This window comes from Pipistrellus kuhlii, unplaced genomic scaffold (assembly GCF_014108245.1).
Source record: "Pipistrellus kuhlii isolate mPipKuh1 unplaced genomic scaffold, mPipKuh1.p scaffold_m20_p_13, whole genome shotgun sequence".
NCBI lineage: Eukaryota > Metazoa > Chordata > Mammalia > Chiroptera > Vespertilionidae > Pipistrellus > Pipistrellus kuhlii.
In genome coordinates, this window is record NW_023425438.1 from 30,881,167 (window position 1) to 30,894,842 (window position 13,676).

General features: G+C 37.1%; 1 protein-coding gene across 5 annotated transcripts in view; it reads right to left on the minus strand.

Moving 5' to 3' along the window:
* Positions 1–13,676, minus strand: part of LOC118717424 (WD repeat containing planar cell polarity effector) — a 217,435-nt gene that overhangs the window by 49,527 nt on the left and 154,232 nt on the right. For all 5 annotated transcript variants that reach the window (XM_045580802.1, XM_045580801.1, XM_036435487.2 and 2 more), the window contains exon 14: positions 7,801–7,903. In XM_045580802.1, the coding sequence (XP_045436758.1) occupies positions 7,801–7,903 (103 nt within the window). The remainder of the gene's footprint in view (positions 1–7,800; positions 7,904–13,676) is intronic.

Here is a 13,676-nt window from a genome sequence, read left to right on the forward strand (position 1 = left end):
TAGAAGAAGTTTAAGTAAAAAATTTGGCTCTCAAAAGAAATTTCAATCGTCGTACTGTTGATATTTGGCTCTGCGGACTGATGAGTTTGCCGACCACTGGACTGGGAGATGCTTTCATAGGGCTCTACCTGCTGAGTCTGCCCTTTGGGTGTGTGGTTTTCAGAACTGATTGGGTTGTAATCTGGTGCAGTCTAAAGCCAGCCACCAGTTGTATTAGTATTGGAGACTCTTGACAGGGGCTCCAGTGCACGCCAAGATCAGCCACAATTTGTGTCAGCTCAGGCCACCTCGTGGGATATAAAGTAATCTGCCGTTGGCTAACACTTGTGCTGGGCTTGGAGGCCACTGAGAGGATGTGCTGCAAACTGAGGCCAGATGCCTCTAGTTCCATGCCTGGTCACACTACCACAGTGTGACTGAGGTAGAGGACTCTTTAGCCAGGTTTGTGGCTAATTAGCTGAAGCCATGTTCTAGGCCAATACTGGCCACAAGTTGTGCCAGACCTGGGACCATCTGATAGGATTACAGTGCAAGTTGAGATGGTTGTTGCTTGTGCCAGGCTTGGAGATGCTTAGCAAGTGGCTCAGGGCATGCTGAAACCAGCAGCTGCTTGTTTGGGGTTTGTGAGGCCCTGAGAGATTCTAGGGGTGTCTGTAGCACAAGCCAAGGCAGGTTGCTTATGTGAAAACTGCTAAAATTGGCTTGGGTGGTATCTCAGAGAATCACCAGGGCAGGCAGAGAATGTTAGGTTAACTCTGAACTCGGATTTGGTGCTCACCTGAGGCTGTCAGCTGGAAAGAGGACTTAACAAAGGAGTAAAGGTGCCTCCCAGAGCTTTTGTCCTGGAATGCTCTGTCCCAAATTCGGCCCTCACCCTGGTTCCACCCACAAGTCCCTGGTGCTCTTTGCGCTGCAGTGCCCACACGGGAGCCCAGGATGAGTGAGTCTGTGCTCGGCCTCTCAAGAAGAATGCCTCATAAGCAGCCCTTGGTTTCAGCCCTCTGCAATCCCCACTGATTTTCATAACCAGATTGTGACTGCTCTCCTCAGCACTGGGGTCCCTTATTTCACAGGAGGGGCTGCCAGCAGAGATTCCCTCTGAATTATTAATCACCATACCAGTGAGGTGGGCCCTGCCTGGTTCACATCTCCACCCCTACTACAAATCTGTCAAAATTTTTTATACCCTTAGTTACAGGACTTCTGCTCAGCTAGTTTTCAGGTGGCTCTCAATGATGGTTGTTCTATAACGTAGTTGTAATTTTTATGTGGCTTGTGAAGAGGTGAACAGAGTGTTTACATACTCTGCCATCTTGACCAAAAGTAAGATACCTTAGTATTCTTAAAGTTAGTATTCTTAAAGTTTGTAGCATATTACTGTACAAATTGATTTGTCCACTAAATTTTATGATTATTAATAGAATATATTTTTAGTGTACTACACACTAGCCAAGTTAACACATATTCTATGTATTCTTCATGGTTTTATTAGTTACTCTTAATATAGTAATTTTCAAGTAAAAACCTTCATTATTTACCTGCAGAAAATCTAATTGCCAGTGATTTTGTCCTGGATCAGCCCAATTTACTGGCCCATCTGATATGTAAAGAAGAGGAGGTTTGAGGCATTGACTCCTTTCTGAAAAGAAGGTTTAAAGCCCAAATAATTTAATGTTTATACCTCCCCCCAGGAAAAGACTTATCTTCTGTTAGCAACTGACAATTTATCATAGGGTGAGTTCTGAAAGTATGACACCTTATTTCATAATATAGTGATCTAGTATTTCAGAATTGTTAAATACTTAACCAATGGTAAAGTTTGATCTGAAAGTAAGTACCTAATTTAGAGAAAGTTAAGGTTATTAAAAACTGGTATTATTTAATATGTCACATTCTATGATTGACAACATTATGTCACCACAAAGAAAGGAACAAAGGTTGAGTAATCTCGCATTCTTAGGAAATTACTGAACTATAAATCTCTTTTAAGTTATACAAGTAATGTAGTCTTGTGTAGATCTGTGTAGCTAAGCAAAAACAGTTAGTCTTTGATGTACTTAGACTTACGAAAGGTTTAGGATTATGTCTTTAGGCAAAGATGCCTAGAGGAAGGAAGATATAGATCAAAACTGACATCATGACACAATAAATAGAAGATTGGAATGAATATATCTTCTAAGTCAAACAAGTAATGTCTCTCAAGCACAGTGTAAAGTGAACAGTTAATCACAATTTTAATTGGAGAATTCAAAACTTGTTTTGTATCTTAATTTTAGGTAAGATACAAAAAAAAAGCTCCCCATTACCCCGCCAGTGCTGCCACCAGTATATGCATACTAGAGAATTTATATTAATGAGATATTTAAATATTAAATATAAGAACAAATCTTTACCTTTGTCCATGTATTAACTACTGAATACATTTTCCCAATCATATCATGATTTTACACTGAAACAACAGAGGCATTTAGGAAGAAGATAACTTATTAAAAATCATTTTTTGAGTGATTTTTGATGACGCTGGGTTACAAAAATCGAGATAAATGATTCAAATTTTGTTAAATATATGCATAATAAAAATTAGAAATAGGATAATTAGTATGTTTTTAATATTATATAGTTCTCCATTAAGCACAAATAACCTTTTATATCAGAATTTAAAAGATGTTAATTTACAGTTATAGCCTTTTATAGAGCAGTATCTGCAAGCATCTATAAATATAAAAGCCTAAGTGACCATTTGACCAGTAGCTATGACACACACCGACCACCAGGGGGCAGATGCTCAATGCACAGGCATGGAAACATGGAAGTGGGAAGAGATTAACCCAAGTTCGTATATGCATACCAGAGGTCCAGTGCATGAAAATTAGTGTGCTTGGTAAGGGAGGGGGTCCCTCAGCCCAACCTGCTCCCTCTCGCAGTCCGGGAGCCCTCAGGGGATGCTTGACTGATGGCTTACAGTCTGGCCTCCCTCTGAGGGGGGCGACCAGCAGGTCAACCCTGTCCCCCATCACCCTGCCACCAGTTGCCTTCCTTTGCAGGAGACGACAAGGCCCCGCCCCCTGCCAAGCAGTCATCTGCCAGTCAGTCGATTTGCATTTATTATATAGGACTAGAGGCCCAGTGCACAGATTGGTGCGCTGGTGGGGTCCCTCAGTCTGGCCTGTGGGGATCAGGCCAGATCTGTGTGCCAGGCCTCCAACATCCCCAGAGGGATCCTGAATTGCAAGAGGGTGCAGGCCAGGCTGAGGGACCCCAATGGTGCATGAATCCATGTACTGGGCCTCTAGTATGTGGTAAGTGTATTTGGAACTACAGTGCATTTGGAAGTGTTTCCTACCGTAACATGTGGATGTGTAGACGGTCACAGGAAGTGCAGCCGGGAATTATCTTTGAAAGTGGTTTTAAAAATACTTCTATAGAGGAAGGTGGCTTGGTTTTCTTCTTCTAAATACTATTCTTCAAATCTCATTGTAATAGATGTAGTGCTGGCTAACTGCCCCACCACCTCCCCCTCCCCTCGGAGTTGCTATAGCCTTTACAGTGACAGGCATTTTGCTGGCTTTGTGGACACCTCATTAAAGTTAGTGGTACACTTATGAGCAGGTTTTGTCCAATTAGCAGAAGTGATGTGTACCTTGACCAAGAAAACAGATTGCCTTTCTTTTTTCTCCTCCTCCTTAAAGGTAGGGATGCAAATCTTTAAACATGCAGGTGAAGGCTATACCCTACAGATGACAAAGCAACACGATAGAAGGAGCCTGGTCATCTGACGCCAGGATACCTTACCAGTTTTGGAACATCTTCCAGGATTATATGTAAAAGGAAGAAAATTCTTTCAAGTCACCATGGTCTCCAAGTCTATTCTCTTTCACACCTAATACATATGTTGGCATTATCGCATCACTAGGGATGCAACAGTGAAGCTCATTTAACCCTGGTTACTCTGACTGACATACTGCTCGAGGTCCTAGCCAGAGCAATTAGGCAAGAAAACAAAATATAAGGCATCCAAATCAGAAAGGAAGAAGTAAAACCTGTCTCCTTTAGCAGGTGAGACTAAAGTTGGAAGATACAAAATCAATATATTATTATTTTTCTATTACACTAGTAATGGATTATCAGAGAAGTTAATAATGCAATTCCATAAAAATAATCTCAAAATATATTCAACTAAGGAGGTGAAATATCTGTACACTGAAAATGACAACCCTTTGATAGAAGATGCAAACAAATGGAAAGATACCCATATTCATGGATTGGAAAAATATTGTTAAATATCCATACTACTCACACTAATTTATAGCTTCAATAGAACCCCTATTAAAATTCCAATGGCCTTTACACAGAAATAAATAAACAGTCCTAAAATTTGCATGGAATCCAATAGACCCTGAATTGCCAAAGCAATCTTGATAAAAGCATCTTTCAAATTTGAACACGAAGCAACAGTAGTAAAAACAGCATGCTATTGGGTTTTCTGGTAGGAGTTCAAGATGGTGGCAGAGTAAGTGGAAGCTATACTCATCTCCTCCTAGGATCAATCTGGAATTACAACTAAAGAATAATCATCCTGGATAACCAACTGAAGACCAGCTGACGAGGAGTCTTATAAGCAAAGATTTATAGAAGAAGCCATATCAAGACTGGTAAGGGCAGAGACTCAAAAAGGCTGGGGCTGCTCTGCTCCCATGGGCAGCGGCTGAGGTTGTGGATGGACATCTTACCTGTGGGAGGTTCCCCTGAGAAGTGTGGGGCCCAAATCCCTAGCCAGAGATGTGAAGAGGCGCTCAAATAGCATCCAGCTGTGAAAAGCAGTAGGGTTTCTGTCTGCCAGGGGGAGACAGAGTCTGCTGCAGACACAGGCACCCTCTTAAAGGACCAATGCACAAAATTTCATTTGCAGCCACTTACATAGGACTCAGGTGGACTCAGAGTCGCCTGAAGAGGGCCAGGACCCCTGTGCTGAGCCATTCTTCATCATCTTGGGACCTCTGCATAGTGTTCCTGCTGTCATTCCTAAAGCTGTGAACTATGAACCATTTTATCATGGTTTAATATTGGTATGCTTAATAATAATCTTTTAAATCATCATCATTCTTGATATGGTCAGTGTTAATGACACATCTGTTCTACTTATTCTGGCATATATTTCTTATTTTTAAAAACTAAATTTATTGGGGGTGACATTAGTTAATAAGGTTATATACACTAAGTGGCCAGATTATTATGATCTCTGAATGCATAATAATCTGGCCACTCAGTATATATGTGTGTATGTGTGTGTGTATTAGAGGCCTGGTGCATGAATTTGTGCATGGGTGGGGTCTGGCCAGGGGGAGGGGATGTGGGCAGTTGGCTGGCCTGCCCACTGGTCGAACTCTTGGTCAAGGGGACAATTTGCATATTAGTCTTTTATTTTATAAGATATCACTGAGTGGCCAGATTATTATGCGTTCAGAGATCATAATCATCTGGCCACTCAGTGTAGGTTTCCAGTGATACATGTTCTATACATTGCATTGTGTGCCCACCATCCAAAGTCAAACACTTTCTGTTACCATACATTTGGCCAAGATATGGAAACTCCAGTGTCCTTTGATCGAAGATATGGTACACATATACAATTAAATATTCGTTCGATATCTTACATAACTTGTCCTCTCGATTGCAGCAGAGAACCCTTTTGAAAGCCAAAGCTTAATTACTTTAGTAAGTGGAAGCTATACTCATCTGCTTTAGGAAAAGTTTGAGAGACCTAAGTTTAATTAAATTCAGGTAATCTGAGAGAAAATTAGCTTTCCCCAGCATGATCTGGGCTGTATGGAAGAGACTATAATGAAACCAGATATTCTTTCCTAATTCCACTGGGAGACACTCCAGTTTTCTGGAACAAAACTAGGGTAGACCGTTCACCTTTTGATAGTTACTGTTGTTATGGAATGCTATCTTTGTTAAGGGATAGTAATCAAGGTCAAAGAGTAAGTTCTAAAAACACTGAAAATTGGGGAGTAACAAGGTTTCAGTGAAGAAAAAGTAATTGGCTAGAAATAAAGCAGAGCTGAAAAAGGGCACACCCAGCTCTCTGGCTAGGAGTTATCAGCTGGCCACAGCAACCTGATTGAAGATATGCACAAGGTACGTTTGGTGCACAGTGGAGCTGCTTCATTTTTCTGGTGTCTCATGACAATCTCTCCATATTCCTTTTTACCCCTAGTAAATTTAAATAGCTTTTACTAGTAAATGCAGAGATGACCCCCATTATATCTGATACCCTGGTGGAAAAGTTAGGGTACCTAACTAAGGAAAATTCCCATAAAATTTGCTAAGAATTAACCTTTCTCCTGTATTTTCCCAAATGGCTAGAGGGATATGGATGGAGGATATTTGTAACCCCATCATATAACATCATAATTCCTATTAATGTGGTATGGTCTCATTATTTAGTTAAAAGTGACTTCGCATAACAAATATACCTATCTCACAGAAATGTAAGGATTAATTTAGTTAATATCTGTATTTTTATATGTGTCTGGCCCATAGTAAACATGTAAAAAATATTAGCTATTATTTGGAGGCACATCAATATAGTTAGGAAGTAATGAGATATAGTAATAGGTTAATTAAAGTTATATAGTATTGTATTAAAAGTATGTAATATTATATTAATACTATTTCTTATTGATTAGGAACAGAGATTTTGAAAGTGGTTTATGCATCAATCTGGAAGCCCTTCAGGGTTAGGGCAGATTGGAATCATCTTTCTGGTAAGCAATTGTCAGCTTTGGTATTAAAGTTTATAGCTACCCTGGTGGTAATGGCTTTGAGCCCTCCAGTACCACCTGGAAGGCTGGGATAGGTGGTGGTGGTATTAGACAGAAGCTGAAAAATGCTCCCTTTTTCTGCAATAGCATTCCAAAAAACATACACAAAATGACCTATCAATGGAGAGGAACTTTGCAGAAGTTCCACAAAGAAATGAAATCTATTATAGTTCTGAGGGTGCTTTGCCTAATCTGGGAATAGGAAATACAAGAAGAATAGGAATCGGGATGTCTAGAGATCAGGACTTCCAGATTTAGTCCCATTAGGAGTTTAGGTTTTGGGAGAGGATCCAAGATGGCTGCGCCCAGGTGAACACCTAGCCGCAGCCGCACACAACAATTTCAATAAAATACAACTAAAATATAAAATAAACGGAGTTTAGAAAAAGGAAGGTCACGTTGATATTATAATAGTTTTTAAAAACTATAATTTTTTATATATTGAAGTTTTGAATGGTCCTTTAGATTCAAGTTAGGCTTTTTTATTTGCTCTCTTTGGAAGACTACATTATAAAATGACTCTAGGAATTTCTAAACAAAAACAGATCACCCATCAAATGTAAAAGCCCATATGAAGTACTTTGATACATGGAAGAATTCTTTTGAGATATGGCATGTCTATGTGTATAAATAAAGGATTATATAAATTCCTGTTTTGGGCCAGGAATAGCTGATGACAAACTCTTTTTCTCTCAAAACCATATGAAGAGAACAAAATCCTTTTTACTTTTTGCCAAGTGGTGATTATTCACTGATCATCATGTTTTATATTAACACAGTCCCAACTTACATATTTATATTGTACTACTTAGCCAAGCTTAATTCTTTTGTGTTTTTTTTAAAGACACTATCTTTACAAAGAAAGTAATTCAAATTAACCAACCATAACCTAAAAACATAAACAGAAATGATACTGAATAAGTATTGATTAAAATAAAAAGCACTTAAAAAAAACCCCAGCATGAATCCTTACCTACTCCAGAGGTTATTGATTCTGCATCAATGTCTCGAGCTCTTTTTCTTGCCACTTCAGCTAGTGCCAATTCACCCTTATCTAGTGCAAGGTAATGGATGTCCTTTGGAAAGAAAGCAAAAGAAAAGATTAGTCCAAAATGAATGTTGGTTAAGTTACAAAGGAGATTTTGAAAGGAAGAATTTATTGTTCAGATTACAAAGCAGACATGGCATATAGTGTTTTGTTTTTTTGCATTTTAATTATATTGAAATGGAGATTATTGCTGTAACTAATGGCAATTATAATATTTATACAAATCATTTAAAAATTTTAAATCAAATGTTTGACATACTCAGTTTTCTCAGGGAATAAAAATCTTAATTACTATTTTCCCTGTAAGAAGATTTTAATGAAGAAAAACCTCAACTTCTTCAAAATTCAGTTGTTTGGAATACTAGTACCAAATTTGTCTCTGATATTTATGTGCCTAACACGTATTACTTTAAGATTATTAATACTACTATTTGAATTCATTCAGTCAACAAAACATTGCTTCCTAAACTGCCAGTGGTTTTTGAGTACACAGCTCAATTACAATACCGATTTCAAAAAGCCCTGAAACCAGTGGGGAGGCCACTGTGAGTAACAGTTAATGAATTAAAGTGCTATGGAGTGAAAGAGAAGGAACTGATCCTTGATCTGAGTCTTGAAGGATAAATAAAAGTTATATTATACTAGGCATGGCAGGTCTCTCAATATGAGAAGTGTACCGGATGGACTTAGAACATTTCCAGAATGATTAATGGAATAATAATTTTACTGCAATCAAAAGGGAAAAAGAATGAGCAGTTTATCATGAAATATAAATAACCTGTAATCATGAAAAAATATAATTTCAAATGAAAACTTTAAATATATTTACTATTTGCAAAGTCTGTGGGGAGATAAGCACTTTACATTTACTGGGAATGTAAGAATTTACTATGTGTACCAGTTAAGAATGCAGGTTTTGTAACCAAAGAAAACACGTAATTTCAAGAGAAACATCAAAAGTGCTTTATTCAATGTCCATCTCTAGCTACACATTTTCTCCATCTTTCAGGTAATTTGTGGATACCATCCCAATAGAACTTTTCTTGTTTTGAGGCAAACCATTCAGAGACCCAATTTTCCACTTCTTCGTACATTTTGAAGTGCTGCTCAGCAAGTGCGTGTGCCATTGATCAGAACAAGTGGTAATCTGCAGGAGCAAGATCTTTGGGTGAGAATACTTCCCAGGCAAGATCTTTTAACGTGTCTTTAACTGGTTTTGAACTGTGTGATGATATGTCATCACGAAGCAAAGTCTTTTGGCATATTCTGGTCATTTTACGATCAAAGTGTGGTTTAAATTGATTATTTGTTGTTGGTAGTGATCAGTATTAACTTTCTCACCTGGTTTTAGCAGCTCATAATACTCCACACCTTCCTGATCCCATCAAATGCAGAGCATTTTCTTCCAGAAGCGATTTGGCCTTGCAGTAGATATTGATGGTTGACCTGGATCAACCCATGATTTTGTGTGTTTGGGATTCTCAAAATAAATCCGCTTTTCATTGCCAGTCACAATTTGATGCAAAAAAATACTTTCTTTTGTGCATTGAAGCAACATTTTACTGATGACTTTTTGGTTTTCCATTTGTCTTTTGTTCAGTTGATATGGCACCCATTTTCCTTCCTCTAAAATCTTTCTCATTGCTTGTAAGTGATCAGAAATTGTTTGCTAAGCAATGTTTAATCTTTTTGCAAGTTGTTTTTGAGTTTGACATGCATCTTCATCAAATAATGCTTGCAATTGTTGGTCTTTAAACTTTTTCAGTTGACCTGGTTCTTTTGTCTTTCACATTGAACTCATCACTTTTAAAGCATTTAAATCAGCGTTCACAAGTATTTTGAGATGGAGCATGTTCATCATAAGCTTTGCGAAGTATACCATAATCTTTCTTCAAAATAAAATAATTAAACTTGCAAATGCTTTTATGCATAAAAATATCTATGATGTTAACACCTTCAGCAAATTTGACATATGAAGTTTTGAAGCTCGCTCTTAATACAACAAAATAGCATACATATCAAATTGCATATATATCAACATATGTGTAACTCCATCTATTGAAAAAAATCCACATTAACTGGTACATCTAGTATATAGTAGGGGTTGATAAACTATGGCGTAAGAGCTAAAGTTGTTCCAGTGAGAACTAACATTGTCTGACTTAAAAGTAATGTCAGGTTATTATACATTTCCTGCACTGTCAAAGGTTAAAAAAAAAAAAAAAAAAGTGAGATATCCATTTCTACACAAATTCCCAGTAATATATTTTCCAATTTTAATTCACAGCAGAGTTTCTCAACCTTGATGCAAGTGCAAAGAAATTTCCATATTCCAAAGTCTATTTAACAGTGTAATTGAAGAACTTTAATGGGAAGTGATTAATTTGCAATGTAATGATATGCTAAAAGGCAGACTAGTCTTTTAGCTAATAGAATTCCAAAAATGACCTCTCACAGATTGATATCAATATATAGCAATACCTATCTTTGAGGAAATAAATCTGTAAAGGTGAAATATGTAAAATCTCATCACAGATCAGCATTAATAGATAAACATTTGCAACAGACTTTGATAACAAAGAACACAGATTTTCAACCCTAATTGAAATGTTATCCCCACCAAATTCAATTATTCACATTGATAGGCCTGTCTTACAAAAATTATACTCAATTATTTTAATTTTATCAGGAAAGATTTATGGAAATTTATTTCTTGGTATATATGCATATACTGTATAATAAATTTCAATTTTTCCTCTTGTGCCATAGCCTGCAATATTTGCTATCTGGCCCTTTACAGAAAAAGATTGTTGATTCCACATTTTAACAACATATCAGAATTTAAAATTTGCCTACATATTTTGGGAAATCTTCCTAAGAAAATTATATGACATTATATGTCCAAAATTGGTGATGAGAGCATAACTTATAAAACAATGAAAAATTGGAAACAATGTAAATATACTCCAAGTATCATGATGCTTTCATAATAGGTCCCTATATTCAATGAAAAATATTAATTTAAATATGCCATTGTATTCAATTTGCTAGTACTGTATTTAAGACTTTCGCATCTATTTCATAATTAAGAAAAGTCTATGCCTTTTTTTATTTTTTTCACTGCTAATAATCCCTTAGCTGTTATCAATCATTGCCGAATAACATAAATAAACACAAAACAGAAATATCTGTTTATGTCTGGAAAGATTATACACAATGAAGATATCAATTCTGAGCCCAATTAATCTGTAAAAATCAGTGGAACGACAATCAAAATCCCTTCAAAGTAGTTATGGGACTTACGTCAAATTTAAAAACGAAGTCAAGATTATCTAAAATTTATTCTGGTTAACATTAAGACTATATAACACTGGTAGGCAGACATATAAACCAAAGAAAAAGAAATATACCCATATAAAAATGCTTTTTTTTTATTTTGTGAGTTACTCATGCTAATACTTTGTGTTTGGCAGTGATGTAAGTGTTGGTTCTAAAACCTGTGGTCCACAAATTACTTCTGGAACATTTTCTCTCTTTCACTCTGGCTTCTTTCTCAATTCTATGATTACTCCTCTTTTTATTTTTTTAATTGTTATAAGGAATTGGATCATTAATTTGAAGGTAAACCTTAATACTTCTGAAGTTATATCTATTCCATGAAGGTTTTCATTTCTTAATCTTTCCATTTGGAACATATTATAGTACAGTCTATTTACTTGGTGATACTTGTAGGCCTCTTAACTATTCATAAACAGGAATATCTCAGAGATATTGAGGGTCTAGTTCCAGACCACCACAATGAAGTAAATATTGCAATAAAGCCAGTCACACAAAATTTGGTTTCTCAGTGCATATAAAAGTTATGTTCCAGTAAGTGTACAACAGCATTATGCCTAAAATATGTACACATTTTAGTTAATGTATTAGTTAAAAAACACTTTGTTGCTAAGAAATGCTAAGCATAATCTGAGTCTTCATGAGTTGTAATCTTTTTGCTGGTGGAGGGAGGGTCTTGATGTTCATGGGTACCGACTGATCAGGGTGTGGTTAACTGAAGGCTGAGTGGCTGTGGCAATTTCTGAAACAGGACAATGAAGTCTGCAGCATCCACTGACTTCCTTTCACAAGGGATTTATCGATAACATGGGAAGCTGTCCGACAGCATTTTACCCACAGTAAAACTTTTTTCAAAACTGGAGTCAATCCTCTCAGGCCCTGATGCTACTTTACCAACCAAGTTTAAATACTGTTCTAAACCTTTTGTTGTCATTCTCCACAGCATCTTCAGGAGTAGATTCCATCTCAGTAAGCCACTTTCTCTGCTCATCCACCAGAAGCAACTCCTCAGCCATTCAAGTTTTAGCATGAAATTGCAACAATTCAGTCATTTCTTCAAGACTCCACTTCCAATTTTATTTCCCTTGCTATTTCTACGATATCCGCACTGAAGTCTTGTACCTCTCAAAGTCGTCTGTGAGGGTTGAAATAAACTTCTTCAAAACTTCTGTTAAGGTTGGTTTTTTTGTTGTTGTTAATCCTCACCCAATGATATTTTTCCCATTGATTTTTAGGGAGAGTGGAAGGGATGGGGAGAGACAGAGAGAAATATTGACGTGAGAGAGACACATCAATTGGTTGCCTCCCATTCACACCACAACTAGGGGCGGGGATCCAGCCTGCAACACTTCAGTCCATGGGCCAGTGCTCTAACCACTTAGAAAACTGTCGAGGGCAAGGTTGATATTTGATAGCTGAATCAAGAATATTCTTAATGGAATCTAAAATGGCAAATCATTTCCACAGGTTTTCAAGTTACTTTGTCCAAATACATCAATGTATTTTTTAAGTAATAAGATTTGAAAATCAGATTTACTCTTTGTTCCATGGGCTGCAGAATAGATATGTTAGCAGCTTTGAAAACAGCAATAATCTCGTATATTTAAATTAGAGCTCTTGGGTAGCCAGATGAATCGTCAATGAGCAGTAATATTTTGAAAGGAATCATTTTTTTCTGAGCAGTAGGTTTCAACAGTGGGCTTAAAGTATTCAGTAAGCCATACTGTAAATACATGTGCTGTCACCTAGGCATTGCTGTCCCATATATAGAGCATTGGCAGAATAGGTTCAGCATAGAATGATTTCTGGGATGGTAAATAAGCACTGGCCTCAACTTAAAGTTACCAGCTGCATTAGTCCCTAATAAGTGAGTCAGCCTCTCATTTGAAGCCAGACACTGAGTTCTGCTCTCTAAGATAGGGGTGTCGAACTCAATCAGAGAAGGGGCCAAAAATCTAAAATCCAGCCTAAATCGTGGACCGAATGGTTTACTGAACAGTCAAACTGTCATTGTGATGGAAACGCAGCGGAGTGCAGTGATGACAGCTCGGTGCGGGCCACATTGCAAGGCCTGGCGGGAACGGATTTGGCCCGCGGGCCTTGTGTTTGACACATGTGCTCTAAGAATTAGAATATTTTGAATTAAAAACTTTAAGTAGCCAAACAGTGTGCTTAGCATGCTACTAAAACAGAGGTTTTATTAAAAAAACAACAACAGGGGCATAGATGAATATATATGCATATATATTTTCTATAAATGAAGGATAAACCAAAGTGACAGCTTAAGGGAGGAGAGGAAAAATGTAAAGAAAGCAAAGACTGAAACTAGACTTAATGGTATGCACCATTGTAAAGATCTAATTTTAGAACCAGTTATAAAATAAAAACAAAAAATATTCCACAAATATCAAAAACAAAATTAATGGACTCAGTATAACAAATTTATGGCATAACTTCATGCAAAA